At 40.9% G+C, this 16,484-nt stretch overlaps 1 protein-coding gene across 2 annotated transcripts; it reads right to left on the reverse strand.

Annotated features, from left to right (window-relative positions):
• Nucleotides 1-6,585: 6,585 nt before the first annotated feature.
• Nucleotides 6,586-10,007, reverse strand: ino80c (INO80 complex subunit C). 2 transcript variants are annotated; one of them, XM_083989435.1, is made up of 5 exons: nt 9,721-10,007; nt 8,992-9,111; nt 8,773-8,884; nt 7,511-7,578; nt 6,586-7,414 (listed from the first exon to the last, which is right to left on the reverse strand). In XM_083989435.1, exons 1-5 carry the CDS (start codon nt 9,892-9,894, stop codon nt 7,283-7,285), a joined length of 606 nt encoding a protein of 201 aa, XP_083845561.1. In that variant the 5' UTR covers nt 9,895-10,007; the 3' UTR covers nt 6,586-7,282. The 2 variants fall into 2 exon arrangements, with proteins under 2 accessions (XP_083845561.1, XP_083845560.1); XM_083989434.1 differs by having other exon boundaries at nt 9,715-10,007.
• Between the last annotated feature and the right edge of the window lie 6,477 nt (nt 10,008-16,484).

Consider the following 16,484-nt stretch of genomic DNA (forward strand, 5'->3'; position numbering starts at 1 on the left):
GACCAGTGCTCTTATGCACAGTGATATGGATGGATGAAAGGTTTAAACACACACTGCACAAACACACGTACACTAAGCCTGTAACTGTTGTTTTACTTCTAAAGTCAATGCAATTACCTCTTTCCTGTCTCTGAGGTGTATCCAGAGTATGAATATGGCTTAGAAACGTGTGTGTGTGTGTGTGTGTGTGTGTGTGTGTGTGTGTGTGTGTGTGTGTGTGTGTGTGTGTGTGTGTGTGTGTGTGTGTGTGTGTGTGTGTGTGTGTGTGTGTGTGTGTGTGTGTGTGAGAGAGAGAGAGAAAGAGAGAGAGAGAGAGAGAGAGAGTAGTTATTGGAGACACTGTAGCTCATAAAGCCTCTGCAGTATCAATATAAACTACAGCTACAGGGTGGAGGAATTTATAACAAAGCGTTGACTTTTATTTTCATTTTGCAAAACTTCTTTTTCATTTTCAATATATAAATAAAAACGGGGGATTGTCGCAGTCACATTATTTATTGCATTTGGATTCTGTTGTTTGGATTTATGTAAAATTTTACGGCCTCAAAATCGGCATTATACACTCCCATGGGAAACAGAACATTTACAAGTTCATTCAAAGTCATCCAAGATTATTTCTCTCGTCTGCGATTGAATTTCACACAACCGCCATCAGACAGTAAATTGGCTTTTGGAGCTGAGCTGGTGATAAAACATCAGGCCTCAGACACAGGTCCAAAGATACACACACGCGCACACACACTCACCTGAAAGCACACAAATCCAGTGCTGACATGTAATAGCTTTTAAGCACAGTGAGGCATTGAGTTGCATCACCAGCAGCAGTGTGAATAGATGGGCACTATCATTACACACACACACACACACACACACAGTGGTAGATAGGTATGAATAGATGGTCTGTCTCGGATTGGTTAGATTGGTTCCATCTGACATGGAGAGGGTTGCAGGGTCACATCCCTCCTATTACCTCTCTCTCTGTCCTGTGACACTTTATTCAGCTGAATGGAGGTTTGCAATGGATGGAGCTAATCTGAGCAACAGAAAGAAACAGTGAGGCGAGTAAAAGTATGAGATAGATAGATAGATAGATAGATAGATAGATAGATAGATAGATAGATAGATAGATAGATAGATAGATAGATAGATAGATAGATAGATAGATAGATAGATAGATAGATAGATAGATAGATAGATAGATAGATAGATAGATAGATAGAATATGTTCCTTTCCATTCTTCTTCTTCCTTTTCTGAAAGATCTGATAAATGTATCCTCTTTTAATCTAGTTAATACAATGGTCTGTAACTTGCCATTTAATTGCTGTAAATTTTTAGAGTGAATGTTGTTTCTCGGGGGTATGAGGGTATAGGCCTCAGGCTACATGTTGCTCCAGAAATAGTGTGAACGTGCCAGGGAAACAACTGTCTGAACCCTAAACAGGCTTAGCTGCGCCTTGGCAGATAGTGCAATAGCCACTGTCTGTTATTTTCTTATATTTACACAGCAGACACAGTACATGACGACTGACTTTCACTCCTAGAAACAGGCCTGGTCTACTTCTACATGTGCTCTCTTCAGATACACAGCATGTATGTGAGTGCTGGGCAAAGTGAGAGGACAGGGGATGATACAAACATACAAGGTGAGAGATAGATAGACAGGGAGAGATAGACTGACAGAAGACTTATCAATCAAAGACCAAAGCAGTGCTAATCCTCTAGCCAGCAGAGACACAAGGAGAGCCAGGTGAGGAGAGAGACGACAGGAAAGGAGAGGAGGGGAGATAGGAGCGGACAGGACAGGAAACCAAAGAGAAGGACAGAGAGGAGACGGTGAATGTGGCCCATTGAAGGACAATCATTGTCTATCAACATGAAGAATTACCTTTCTCTCTGTCCCTTATGCCTACATGTGAGCACACATACACACACGGTGGAACAAGCTGACCTGTGAGGGAACACTGATTGAATCTTCAGTGGGATTAACAGGGATTTAGCCCAGTGTAATGATATCTGAATGAGTTGATTAGCTATCTGATGACACTTTGCTGTTTGACCTCTACAGCCCAATAACAACTGGTAGCCTAACTCCTCACATTTTCTCAGTTTGCATTTAAACTAGGAGATAAATAAACTAATATCCAACCTCCTTGAGGCAGCGGTCAGTTTTTTTTTGTTGTTGTTTTTTTCAGTTAAACGAACCATGAAACTGTGCGACTGTGTGGGCAGCCACAGTGTGATCGGTTATGGTTAAAAATCGGTTTTCACATGGTTTGTCCCTGTTAAGAGAGTGACAAATCTCACAAGCAGTGACAAAGTGCAACCATGAAGGCAATGAAGGGCAAAGGTTTCCCAAGAAGGCAAAAATACGAGAACAAATATAGCCACAAGCAGCTATTAAAGATAAAGACACACACACACATGAAGAAATTGTGATGATGTTGAAGGAAAAAGAGGCAGGAAAGGAGTTTCAGGAGAAATCGCTGCCTAAGCACCACCGGTGCTTGGTCTCACAATACAGCACGAGGAAGGGAAAGCCTTAAAAGGAATAATTTGACATTTGGGAAACAGACTTGCATCCTTGCTGAGAGTTATATCAGAGGATCAACACCACAGTTTTGGCAGCTGGTTATTTTAGCTTAGCATAAAGGTAACACAGGGTAACAGTATAGCCTGGCTATATCTACCCACAAGCACCAGTGTCATGTCTTTTGGGTCTTACACAGTCATTTAAAAGTCTCTGTTGCTCAGTTGACAAGGTCATGTTTACCAATTTATTCCTCCAATGGAAGAAGGAAAATTTACTATATTAATAATAAATTAACTTTAGACAGTACAAACTGTAAATATCTGTCCACTGCATGCAGTACATTGTCTGAGAGGTTAGGGTTAGTTTTGTCCAGATCATCTAAAAACAATGCATTGGAAGGTGTGGTATAAATGTGTGAAGAATGCTAAAACCTGTATCTTTGAAAAATAGCAGCACATTATAAAGAAGAGTATATCAAGTCTTCCCCATACATTTAACACTGACAGCATGAGAGATAAAAGAGCCGTTCGCCCTGTGAGACCAGCCTTTAGTATTCTAAATCCACATCCAGAGGGGAGAGGCTGTCTATGCGGTGTGAAACTTAGGATCAGAGTAAATACAGTCTGAACAAGTTAGAATAAAGTGGGAGCAGTCCTTGGTACAAGACATAAACAAAAATATTCATTTTACAGGGATAGTCCACTGTTAGCCACAGGTCCTGGTGTGAGCATAACACCGACTGTGATTCAAAAACATGGAGTAGGGTTGCCGGGAGGTTTTTTCTGTCGTCTCTAGATAGTTGTTAAGGAGTTGATTCAGATTTCAGCAGCACTCCTCCCAGTCCCATCTCTAACACAGAGGTTATGTGAGGACTGTGGAGACTAGACTTTGAGAGCACTTGGACCTCTGCCCACTTTTCACATCCACCTGCACATTGCCATTTGCTGCAAAAAGAGAATGTGACTGGTGCGGCAGTGGGTTTAAGGGAAGTTACAAAAACATTGCAAGAGGCTGGAGGTTGTTTTTGTTTTGTTTTTTTAACTTTCTAACTGTCCCAACTTCAGTGGAAGTTTTGTTCCATAGTATCTCCTTGTATCTTTGCTTGGTTTGTGAAAAGCCATGGGAGTTGTCTTTCGCTGGGTGTTTATTGTCATGTTGAGGCTATACCGCGGAGCTAAAGTCCACCATAAACATTGTGCCTCTGCTGTAACAAAATAATTCATGTGGTCAAGTAGCAGCTAACAGATTCCGACTGTTATATCTTTGTTAACAGGCAGTAAAGAAGTTCACTGTGCTACTTGTGCTGTTCCAATAGGTCAAAAACATAAATATGAAAGTTCCCCTGCTGGCTCAGCAGGCACCGAGTCTGGTCTATCGATCAGCTTACCAGAGCTGGTGGTGCAGTCCATTTCTCTGACCTGACATTTTAGAGTAGTTCTCATTTTTCTTTTCATGTAAGAGACGTCAGCTACAAGATGGATTCCACCAGTGGTGTTTCCCGCAACATGTTGTGAAAGTAACTGCTCCTCCTAATGGCGCATTTAGCCATGTTGAACAATGAAGTCATTGATCTGATCTCGTGATTTAGCTAAAACTTCACCAAAACCAGATGTGCATCAAATGTACCTGTTTGTCCACCAAATATCTCAGCCAAGGTTAAGTTTGTCATAAGTCCAGGGGCAGAAGTGAAAAACAGTCGGTAGGCATTATGCAGCACATGGTGCCATCTCCATCATCACTAAAATGTGACAGTGACCAAAACCCGAGGGCAGACAGGACCTGAAGCAGAGCAGCGCCAAGATGACTTTAGTTCACAGAGTGTATCTACCTGGTGTGGCAGAAACTTGCTAACAGAAGTTCTGCAAAGTGTAAATATAAAAACAAAATCAACAGAGGAGCTACTCGTTGATTTCAGCGGTGTATTCGCCCTCTGAAAGACGCACATCCTGTGCAGTGCTGCAGGTGCCAAATCCTCCATCAAAGGAAGATGAGTCATTTTATGCACAGCACAATCAATTTCTTAATGATGGTTATTATATGATTGAGCTGTAGTCCTAAATTGCTTACATCCATTTCCGTCCCTGTACTAAAATTAGTAATGATTGTGATCAGCCTCTTTAAATCAGTATGCTCATGTTTATATTATGTTAGGGTGTTTATTATGAATACCATATTCACTGCTATCAGTATGCACTGTCACTTATATGAATGTGTAAACTGTAGCAGTAATATTCATAATATTTATGATGTAATTTATATTAATCATATTACTATTCAGCACTCACTTGATTAATTGCAGCCTTTCACTTGTTGGTAATATTTGTCAAACACCCCTGATATGTGGAAGTCAGTCTGAGCAGTGATTGAAAAAGAACAAATCCTCCTGTATCAGTACATGTTTATAAATCCTAGGCTTTGATCAGTAATGGACACACTTGTGTGATCTCACTGACTCATGGTGGGACGACAAACACAATTCAGAAAGGCTTGAATAGTAGAGCGGGCAGAGCTCTGGCGCTCCCAAGTGGTGGGAAAGTGTGACTGCAAAGACAGGTGTACCTGCAGGAGGGCTGTCATTTACTGTAACAACACATGAAAAGCAGCTCATTTGCTGCATGTTATCATTTCCATTAAACAAACACATAAACGGACAGTAGTGGTTTCTTTGGTGGATAGGACGCAAAGATGTCCAAAAATGTGAGAGCACATGTACACACATGCTTACACACACACACACACACACACACACACACTTACTTTCTCTCTCTATTAGATCGTGTGCTTGGGTAGCAGAAAGCCCTGGTGCTGTTCATTAATCACTATGTTGAGGTTTTGATGCCACAGCAGGAATGGAAACGCTGGTGTGACTCTCATAGATATACTATACTGCCTTCATCAGCTTCACCAAAGTCCAGAGCTGAGAGAAGTAACACTCAGACAGTGAAAGTGAGAGAGGTCATTTGTAGAAATGCTAACACTTCCATATGTCTGGCACTTTCTGGCACCTTGTGTCGCTCATTTTTGCTTTTGTATAACAATGCAGGTCTAGTTAGGAGTAATATATTTCAGGTTTTGGCCATACTGTACTTCGTACTTAGTCGTTTTTGTTTAGTTTTAGCTAACATTTTGTGGGATTTCTTGGTGATTGATAAGACAAATATAGAATATTACCAGGCTTATTACATAATTATCCTTTGTTAATAGCACAGTTGACATATTGCTTAAGTTGTACATAAAGATTGGAGGGTTGGATGCCAACACAGACTAGTGGGCAATGTGTAAACACAGACCTGAGTCTGTACAGTCTCACCAACTCAACAGGTTAGGACTCAGTGAACTTAAAAGGCTGCAAATATGACTCTCTTTCTCTAGGCGTTTGTCATTTTTTCATGCCCTTGATCCTCAGTGACTGAACAGGTGACTTTATTCTTAGTATTTGCATAATATGGATCATTCATATGAGAAATAAATGGAATCTCATTCGTCAAGTTTGTGAAAAACGAAATGAAATATACCATGGAAATGATCCTGGATGCCTGCCATGTGTGATGAATGAGACATCCTCATCACCAGTTGGAGAGCAAATCATACATCAAATGTAGCTGTGGAATTAAAACCATGTGGAACCAATTTTACATTTACATATGACACACGTTAAATTAGGCCTGCTTGGTGAATCTTGCCTTTTGAAGAGACAGCCGTGGCCCAACCACATTTGCATAGCCTACATGCATGTAGGCCACTGCATAAAACAGAGGATCCAAGGTGCAGCTTAGTGTTGCATCAGGTGTGGATGTTTCCGTTATGGCTCAGTATAAAGAGTGTGTTATGTAGTGTTTAATATCAATGTTGAGCAAGCATAATTACAGGTTATCAAAACGCTAAATAAGGAAAGACCCGAGTTCAGTCACTGGCGTTGTCTCCCCCCATGTTCCACCAAAAATGCATATTCACACAAAGACGTACAGATGGAAAAGAGACAGACACTGTTTTTATTGGCACATTATATAAAAATAATGAAATAGATGAACACTGTCCAACAGCTTTGTGACATTTTTGTCTGAATGTTTTCTCTAAGCAGTTTATATTTACACACTGATAGAGAATCTCATTTTTGTGGAGAGAAAGACACACTTGAAACAGATGTTTTACCACTAGGGGGCACACAGCATCTCAGCCAGTGATGCTCTTATTCACAAAACGAAACTGCTAAAATGTCTGTTTAGCAGTGAGTGCAGGAGGCCCCTTACTTTCTGAACACTTAAAGGAAATACATGTAAACAAATGCGGAAAATATTTGCCTAGTGCTGTCTTTCTTTAACTACATATTCCCTTTATTTCACTTTAGAAATAAAATATGTCCAGTTTTGTCCAAATCAGAATGTATCCAGTCCACTGGACAATCACAGTGACACTACATCTTACAGCTTCTGACAACACCGTCCAGTGGAGACACATCTCACAAACAGAACAATAATGCTTTCGTTTCATTTTTCTTTTCTTCTAAATGAAAAATCTAAAAGAAAAAGCAAATTTTTTGTTCCATTCATTTTGTCACAATAGTGACTGAGATCACCTTCTCTGTGACAGCAGAGCAGATGTTTTTCAGAGGTCATCCTGTAGTGTTCACATCTGAGTTGCCCTCTCTGTGAAGTCTCAGAGTCTCCTGGCCATCCCTACAGCGTACCAAACTGACATGAGTTCAGTTCTGGTTTGATCCTGTTTCATGTTTTAGGACTTTGCTCTGCTTTCACGGCACGATGCATGTCGCCTTTCGAAGGGCGAGGTAGCCCGTTACAACATCAGTGGGGAGGAGGCGGATGTAGGAGAACTCCTCAGAGGATGTGAAGCGCAGTTTTGTCTGAGGGTCTGTGTAGTTTGCCTGAGGAAATACAATGAAGTATTCAGTGTGTACTTTATGCAAGACAAAGAATGCTGTTCCTAGTTCAGTCACATTTCTATAAAACTGATCACTCACTGGGAGTCCAGAGATATCTGAGTATTTCTTTGCTGGCTTCAAGGAGGGAGGGGCGTCAATGTTGTAGTCTGTAGACACAGAAAGATCATAATAAGATATTATCAAATATATTATATTACGGTATCAAAACTCTACCTCTAAGGACATTTCTCAGACTCAGACTCTGACAACTTTATTAATCCCACCAGGGGCAATTGGTTTCACACATTTCTTCTAACTTACCACTGTAGGCTTATAATATTTAATATAATACTATAATATAACTTAAAAATACAATGTGCTGCAAGGAACAGCACAGATGTTCTTTACAGCGTACTGGAAAATGTAAACTAAGTTTATGTAAGACAAAATACACTGAAGAAAAATACAAACGCAACACTTTTGTTTTTGCTCCCATTTTTCATGAGCTGAACTCAAAGATCTAAAACTTTTTCTATGTACACAAAAGAACTATTTCTCTCAAATATTGTTCACAACTCTGTGTTAGTGAGCACTAATCCGTCCACCTCACAGGTGTGGCATATCAAGATGCTGATTAGACAGCATGATTATTGCACAGGTGTGCCTTAGGCTGGCCACAATAAAAGGCTGCTCTACTGTATGTGCAGTTTTACTGTATTAAGGGGTCTGGGGGAGTCCAGGGGGGTCAGAAAACCAGTTAGTATCTGGTGTGACCACCATTTGCCTCACGCAGTGCAACACATGTCCTTCGCATAAGAGTTGATCAGGTTGTTGATTGTGGCCTGTGGAGTGTTGGTCCACTCTTCAACGGCTGTGCGAAGTTGCTGTATATTGACAGGAACTGGAACAACACATTGTCTTATACGCCGATCCAGAGCCCAAACATGCTCAATGGGTGACATGTGACCGGTGAGTATGCTGGCCATGCAAGAACTGGGATGTTTTCAGCTTCCAGGAATTGTTTACAGATCCTTGCAACATGGGGCCGTGCATTATCATGCTGCAACATGAGGTGATGGGCCTCAGGATCTCGTCATTTATATTTTTGTTCAGTGTAAATGTATCAGTTTCTTGGCCAAACTTGTTATTAATGAGATTCAGTTTCAAATTGAACCTTGCTGGAGTGAAGTCAAAAGGCAAAAATACCTTGAAAACTTTTTGTAAAAATAATTCATGTCTTCGTCATTATTTAGCATTAATATAGATAAATGGTAGACTTTGGAAGATACAAATAGGACGTAATTAAGACCAGCTAAGATATACACAACATGTAGCAGGTAAAATAAAATACAAATACCCACAGTTGGGATCGTGGAGCTTCCAGGGTAACGTCCGCTCCAAAGCCAGAATCTGTTTGAGATTCTTCCAGGTCCGGTTCTTTTTGCCAGCTGCTGCTCCACCAATCCCTGAATGCTGCCAAGATGAAGGAATAAAAAAAAAAAAAGCAAAAGTTGAGAAAGAGCTTGGGAAGTACCAGACAGGATTAACTTGAACGAGAAGTAGGCTACATGGACACTCACCATAAATGAGGGGTCTTTGAATGGTGGAGGCTTTGCTGTGGACTCTGTGGTGATCGTTGGACCGCAGCTGTCGACTGATGCTGCTGCCTTCACCTCTGCCACCGTCTCTACCACTGTCATCTGATGAAACATAGGAAAGCAACAGCTCTTCAAACAAGCAGTGCCCACATTTGACCTCAAGGTATTTTGAATGTAAAACAAAGTCTGAGGTGGGATGGTGGGTGGGTGGGTGGATGGATGGATAATTGTTATTATATCAAGTCTGTTTTTGCATACACCTCACCTTTCTATACTGATCATTTATGGTGCTTTTTTTTCCACTTGGCACTTTTATGTAAACGTTGTAGGGTATGTATGTATATAACTAATTGTTGTATTGTGTCTGAAACAGGTCTCTCTTGGAAATGAGACCCCATGTCTCAATGAGATTACCTACATAAAGATTTTTTTTTTAAAAGAAGAAAAAAAAGACTTGCACTCCCCTCTCTGACGAGATTTCCACTGATTTGTAGTTTAATAGTAGCCTAATGTCAATACCATTCTTTATTGTTAAGGACGCATCTATTACATTGTTTTTTCCCCCGTTCATTTTGTTGGTTGTTAAATCTGTGTGTCTGTGAAGATGACGGTCACGAAAAGTTGCAGAGGTCAATACAGAGGACCCGGGGTGAAGACGGACAGCTCAGTGAAGTTAATGTAGCATCGCGGCGTGTGCGTCTTTACCTGCACCTGTGTCTGCGCTGTCTGTGTCGCTGTCTGCGGGGGTTTCTTCTTCTTGCTGCCGCCCCCGGTGACCTGCGGGGCGGCTGCGACGGCCGGGCTCCCGGCGCGCTTCTTCCCCCGGAGAGCAGCGGCGGCGGCGGGAGGCTGAGCCCTGACGGTGATGGGGATCTGAGACGCCATTTGTAGCGATACGGCACCAACGTGGTTGTGATACGTGATGTAAACGCTGCCTTCTTGCTCGAAACCGTACAGTCTATGCTCGTAACTCACCGTCCATCATCCGGCCTGTAAACATCTCCTCAACCGGATGCGAAACTTTTTCTTCTTCACTGGAGGTCGGCAACCAACCATTAGGTGCACTCCGCCACCTTGTGGACAGGAGTGTGGTTCAGAAACACCTCTTGTTGGCCCTACTACTGTATATCTTTCTGCTTAGTCCTGTCTAAAAAACTAAAAATAGCTCTAAACCTTCTGTACTAGCCTATGTCTTAAACATTTATGGTCATTCTATTTTTTTTTTTCCACTGTCCTAATCCTATTCACTTCCAGTAGGCTAGGCTATATCTAGGCTAATAATTTTAGAAATTGTCACACTAACAGGCTTTATGCACAGCCACAGCTCCACTACTGACTGAATTAATCCAGGTGTGTCTGACCATGGACTCTATGCACAGCTCCACCACTTCCTGAATTTAAGGCAGGTCCTTCTTACATTAGGCTATTGGACAAACTGATTAATCCAGGTGTGTCTGACCATTGTGACTACTCAGACACACCTGGATTAATCAGTGTGTCCAATAATGTAAGACAGGAAATGAAGGAGCTTGTTTAAATTCAGGATGTAGTGGAGCTGTGCATAAAGCCTATACTTGATTACTGTAGCCTATACCTAACCACTGTATTTACATATTTTGTGCATTAAAACGTGTCATTAAAACTAAAATTAACATTTGTATTGTGTTTCAATTAAATATGAGTGCAGCAAAAATAAAAAATAAACTAATAGAAACAGCAGCAGGCAAACGACATACCCCTGAACAAGAGAATTATACCTGATTATATCAGAGCGTCCGTTCAGTATTTTTCTTCGCAGTCCAACACAGGTTCCCTACCCACCCACTTAACCACTAAACACTGCATCTGCTGATATTTTCACAGTCCTATTTTACACAATAAAACACACTAAATTAAGCACACAAAAAAAACTTTCACATTAGCCTACCATCCCAAATGTTTTCCCTCACTGTGCCATCTTTTCATGAAAGTCAAGCTGTTCTGTTGGTCGTACCTTTAGAAAAGGTGAAACAGGTGATTCCAAAATTCCTTTGTTCATGAAGCAGCTGTTTAGTTGAAAAATTGAACATACCAATACCATACCTTGAGAAAAGAGGGGGGGCTTTGAAGATGTATGAAGAAGAGCATGTCACTGTGATCAACACACATACAGAGTTTCCATGTGTGCACATACAGCATGACACTATGCATACACAAATGCATACACATACACCAGCTTGGTTCTCCGTTTCCATTGTAGTACCCTGATGGTTCAAGTCGAGAAATTCTGGGCGGCATGGCTGTCACTAAAAGAGAGAGATGGTAAGGTCAGTTTATTCATGCCTAAGTTTTTTACTTCTGCACAGAAGACTTGTTGAATAAGTATAAACCCATTAATAAAGGATAAAGTCTACAATATTGCCTACAAGTTTAAACTTACGTTGAGAGCTGGGCTGGCCAAGTAGCTAAAAAGTGTTCTCATACAGTAAGCTTAAAAAAAGAGAAAAAGATAGGTATTGCATGTAAAACACACACATTAGCACACACTTAGACATTTTCATTGCTTCAAGGTAAAATGAAAGTGTTTTTGCATACACAGCCATGTACTGTAACATTAACAAGAAATGATATAGGCTAAAATCAACATTAATTCAGTAATTGGGATATGCAGACTCTGGAAGTGGAGTGTTGCTGCCACCATGTGTTTGAGCGCAGTTTCTGCACATGGTCATCTGCATAGTTTTACTGTAAAGAAAATATCACAGTGGTGTCACATAATGGATGAGCTCTCAAAGATGAGACGATTACTTTTTAGCCCCTTACTGATCTTACATGATAAAGCTGATAACATTCCTCCAAAGATTCACAATACTTGAGTTTTTAGGGACCTGATTGCATGTAGCTGCTACCTGTTCATCATCTATAACAAAGGCGCTTCTGCCCTTCCTTTTAATTATACTTTCTTCTTCTTCTTCTTCTTCTTCTTCTTCTTCTTCTTCTTCTTCTTCTTCTTCTTCTTCTTCTTCTTCTTCTTCTTCTTGTTTAGTCCAAGTTTTATCCTTAAGATTTACAGGAAAACGAAGCGTTACAAGCATGTAGCTGCTTCTGAGGCCTTATTGGATTGATGGTAGCCTATTTCTGTAAGTAGTGACCCATAAAACAAGCTACAGTTATGGGACTCCAGTTCCAGCAATGTTCCAGTTCCAGCTGTGCTGTGGTATTTATACATGCTGCAGTCAACACAATATTTAATTATTATTGTGTGCATTTTATGTATTATTACATTTTCCTACAAGGGTTTCTGGCTTAAAGTTGTATTTAACGTCTCCTTCTTGGTGAAACACTGACAATATTAACTTGTCCAAACACAAAAGGGCAACATGGAGAAGGTATTTCAGGGATATGTCCCACCTCCTGTCTCGTGACACCTTAATTTCAGGCTCATCTTCTTTTACAAATGATGTTGGAAGTACAGGTTCAAATGTTCAAACTATTTACCCACTAATGTAAGAGCCTCTTCAGATAATTTGTATTGTGACCTAGAGGCAGATGGTTACTGTATACTCTCCCTTCAGAGTACAGTGAAAATTACCGACCATCCAATAGCTTGCAACCTGTTATCATAAGACTATAGGCCCAGTCTTTTAACAAAAAACAGCTTTCCTCTCTTGACATCAAGTCTTTATTCATCTGTCTCTGAAAGTGTTATAGAACCCTATCTGGTATTTTATCCAGTTCATGTCAATTACGACATCAAAATCCACTGGTTAGGAAGCACTGCAGTTGAAAACTAGCTAGCCAGTATGTGAGAATGGCCAAATATATATATAAAAGTTATAACATGGAGCAAAGAAACTTAGTTGGACAAATGCAAAAGAGTGGAAGTGGAAAACCTTCCCACACAGGGATCCCTATGTTCAGGTAAAATGAAACAAGCTTATGTGTCAGCATAACACTGCAGGCTGAAGTGGCCTACGGTTGCTGCTGGCTGATTAGAGTAGGATCCCATGCCTTGGGGGGTACATAGTTATTGTCTTGTCCTTAAGTCACAGTGTGTTTCACACAAACACCTTTGAGGGGAGAGTGCCTCCAGCAAATCCATCAATCAGCCCAGGCCCAGCGGGGAGGGCCCTGTCAGTATCCACACATCTTCGCACAATAAAGACATACAGCATCCAAATTCAACACAATGCCCTCTGAGACTGCTGTGGAGACCTTGATGAGCTAAGGGATGCTGCTGTTAATGCTTGTATGTGCGGAGGTGTATTTGAAAACAAACACAGGGAAGATTTACCGCTACGTTCCCGTCCTTGTCCTGTCTTATGACTAGAGGACCACACTCACAGGGGAAATGCTGATTCAGAGGAAGGTCTTTCCAAATGTCTCATTCATATTTCAGCACCGGCATGCTGCTGCTGCCAGCTACATGAATAAAGTATATCTAGAGACTCTGTGCGAGCTCAATTGCAAACAGATATGAATGTTTTATGGCTGAAGTTAAACTATGAGCTGTAACTGTGGGGCATTGGACCCGCACACTCAATTCCTTATGAACACATCACCTACTGTATCAGGCAGACAGCCGGCTGGAGCAGCACGCCGGAACCAGCGACATCAAAGTAAAAGATTTTGCACCAGCTGGACTCAAACTTATAGTCTAAACACACCTGTGCTACACAGAGCTCTTCTGTCAAACAAGAGAAGCCGTTTTCAGCTGTCTGTTACGCTCTTGAAACTGTCCTGCTGCTGCAGAAACCATAGAAAAAGCATTTTCACCATGAAGTTGATTTTCAACTTGACACACACATAGATGCGCTGTATGAATGTATGCTCCAAGGGATGTTATTTAACAGCAGATTATGCGAGCTGTTTTCTGCTCTAGTGATTCTGGGTGGTATGCAAGCCAAACGTGTAAGCCACAGCCTGAAGCCCAACTTATTGATCTGTGTCAGCAGGTCATTGACTGGTGCTGGATATGTGACAATGTTTGTAATGGGAATGGATAGGTGTCACGTGTGTCAGTGCATGCATGTGCGTAGGCAGATCCTAGTTTGAGGACATATTTACATAGGAGAAGATTACGCAAGTATGTATGGGTCTGTGTTGTGAAAAAGAGAAAATGTAAATGAGAAACAGAGCTTTAATCTAGCCTTTTGGATGTAGTCATTAAAATATTTAATACACTAACTGTAAATCAGTCTAACATCACAGTTAAACACATTTGCACAGCTCTGATAAATCATGGTAAATCATCAAGCATCCTTGCTCAAGGGTGTAGTGGTTTGATGGACAATGCCCTCCTTTCTTCTACCTGGTCTGTGTTTAAAATTGATTGTAGTAGTTTAAAACTATACTACAATCCCTCACCTCTGTCTTTAATCTACACTCATGCTGTACAGAGGACAATATTTACTTTGAAAGAATAACATAAATCAAACTGCTTTATTAAATTAAAGCCCTCGCAGCTTTAAAGGGGATTTGATGCAGATGACAGTGGGGGTTTGTCTTCCAAATGAAAGCTATAATTAGAGATGACAAAAAACCCAGGTTGTGAGAGCCTTTTGCAGATGTATAATGACTAATACAAGACGGCATGCTTGTTGAGGGGGGAATGCAAATAAGCAGCATGTATCACATATTTAATCATTCACTGCACTGAATCTCACTTCCTGAATACATTCTGCATGACCTGACCTAGAAGCAGAGCTTTATTGCTGTACACATCTCATCAAGTCGAAGCAGGGTGTTTTTGTCGGTGCAGGTAGGACGTCCAGTCATAAAAATGAGACACGGCTCCTCACTGACTTCATTATGTACAACAGGAGTTTGGCGGCAGTGCTGACGCAGGCCAGTTTGCATGTGTAACTCTCAGAAAGTGGGCTGACAACACATCTTTCTCATCATGTATTGGCCAATCAGAATTACATCTTCTTTAGAATTACAGCCATGCCTGTACCGCCCAATCTGAGACATAATTTACCATCCCTGTGAAAGAGCAGTCCATAAATTGGTATCAACTGAAGAAAATGAACTCATGGAGTCAGGCTGCAAGCTCTGGCTGGCACTGGCAACTGTCTGAGCACTCCCAAGTGCTTCTCTTATTCTGGTAATAAATTGTGACAAAAAAAAAGGTTGCGCCTGCAGTGAAGACATTTAAACACTCCCTTGATGGAACAGGTAATAGTGAGCAATACTGTTGACACCTTATTTATAGCTTCCTGTAACCTGAGTATCCCATTTGCCATAAACAGTTCTTCTTTCCCTTCTAGAGGAAAACAGGTGACAATTATCGTTTTCTACTCTCTTTTCTCTATTGTTTTTCTTTTCTTTTTCAGACAGTACTATGACAGGTCCTTAACTGTATCAGAAGGTCTCACTGGATTGATGGCATGTTTGCAAGTAGTGGCCAATAAAAACAGTCAAAGATTGTGGCTTATGTGACGTATTGTGACATATTCCACCAAATAGATCAGCTTGTATTTCATAAAACATGCGTACATGCATAGTAGACCTTCCTGTTGGGGAGATAACAGGCAATGTTTTAACAGTGTCGGAGTTTCCTAAGTAATTAAAACTTTTCTTCGCCATCAAGGTTATATCATCTAATGATATGATAACAATTTTGGAGGCAGCCTTGATTAAAACACTCCAATAAGTTCAGGAGATGGCCAACTACTAGTAGATCGCTAACAGAATAAAATCAAAAATATCGGATGCAGAGTCCATTTTTCATATCCTGTTTAGGCAATATAAATATTAAATAATTCAAGCTTTCTAGAAAATGTGAGATGCAGTGACCACAGATTTCAGCCTATATTTGCCATTATAGCCTGTAATTCCAGTGGAGGTCTTTACTTACTTCTGAGTGCTCACCTAAAACCATCAGCTTTCGCAGCGACAGAAAATGCCAGTTGAAATTCCTATCTTGTAAATGTGGGGCAGCAGCTTCCCTGAGGGTCATATAGGCTACATATGGCTGCAGCTGAAGCTGTTCCTACTTCACATCCAACAAGATAATATGCGAGGTTAACACACTGATGAATTATAATTTGTTACATGTTAAATAGGCCTATATTTACTATGACTTGCCCTTGGTACTATTTATGTTCAATAATTGGCCTACATTAGACTCTGTTAGCCTGCATCTATTCTGCACCATTCTGCTATTAGTAGCCTACTGCTTTTGCATAAAAGAGTTTAATTAATGAGATAATGTGTAGGCTACATTATATTTATTGACCTCTATGGCGCCTACATGACCCTGGAGTTCAGTTTTGCTTAAAACCGATAGCCCATCACTAATCTTGGTGCAGGGTGCAGCTTTAGACTCATTTGAATGCAGTTGTAACACTTTTTAGACTATGTAAAACAGGATGGGGATCAGTTATAGTATTTCTTCCGGGTTGGGGGGTAGTGGAGGGAGGGATGAGCAGTGATGCTGCTGTCTGTGTTTGCTCCGCACATCAGCAGCAAGCCAAGCTCCTCCGTCCTCTCTC

This window comes from Trachurus trachurus (genome assembly GCF_905171665.1).
Source record: "Trachurus trachurus genome assembly, chromosome: 16".
In the NCBI taxonomy this organism is placed as follows: Eukaryota; Metazoa; Chordata; class Actinopteri; order Carangiformes; family Carangidae; genus Trachurus; species Trachurus trachurus.

What these genes read in the sequence shown, in the direction of transcription:
- ino80c (XM_083989434.1), bottom strand. Translation starts at nt 9,894, where the DNA reads ATGGCGTCTCAGATCCCCATCACCGTCAGGGCTCAGCCTCCCGCCGCC. An exon ending in TCAAAGACCCCTCATTTATG is followed by an intron (nt 8,885 to 8,991) that starts GTGAGTGTCCAT and finishes TCATCTTGGCAG; the next exon opens with CATTCAGGGATTGGTGGAGC. An exon ending in CAGATATCTCTGGACTCCCA is followed by an intron (nt 7,415 to 7,510) that starts GTGAGTGATCAG and finishes GTATTTCCTCAG; the next exon opens with GCAAACTACACAGACCCTCA.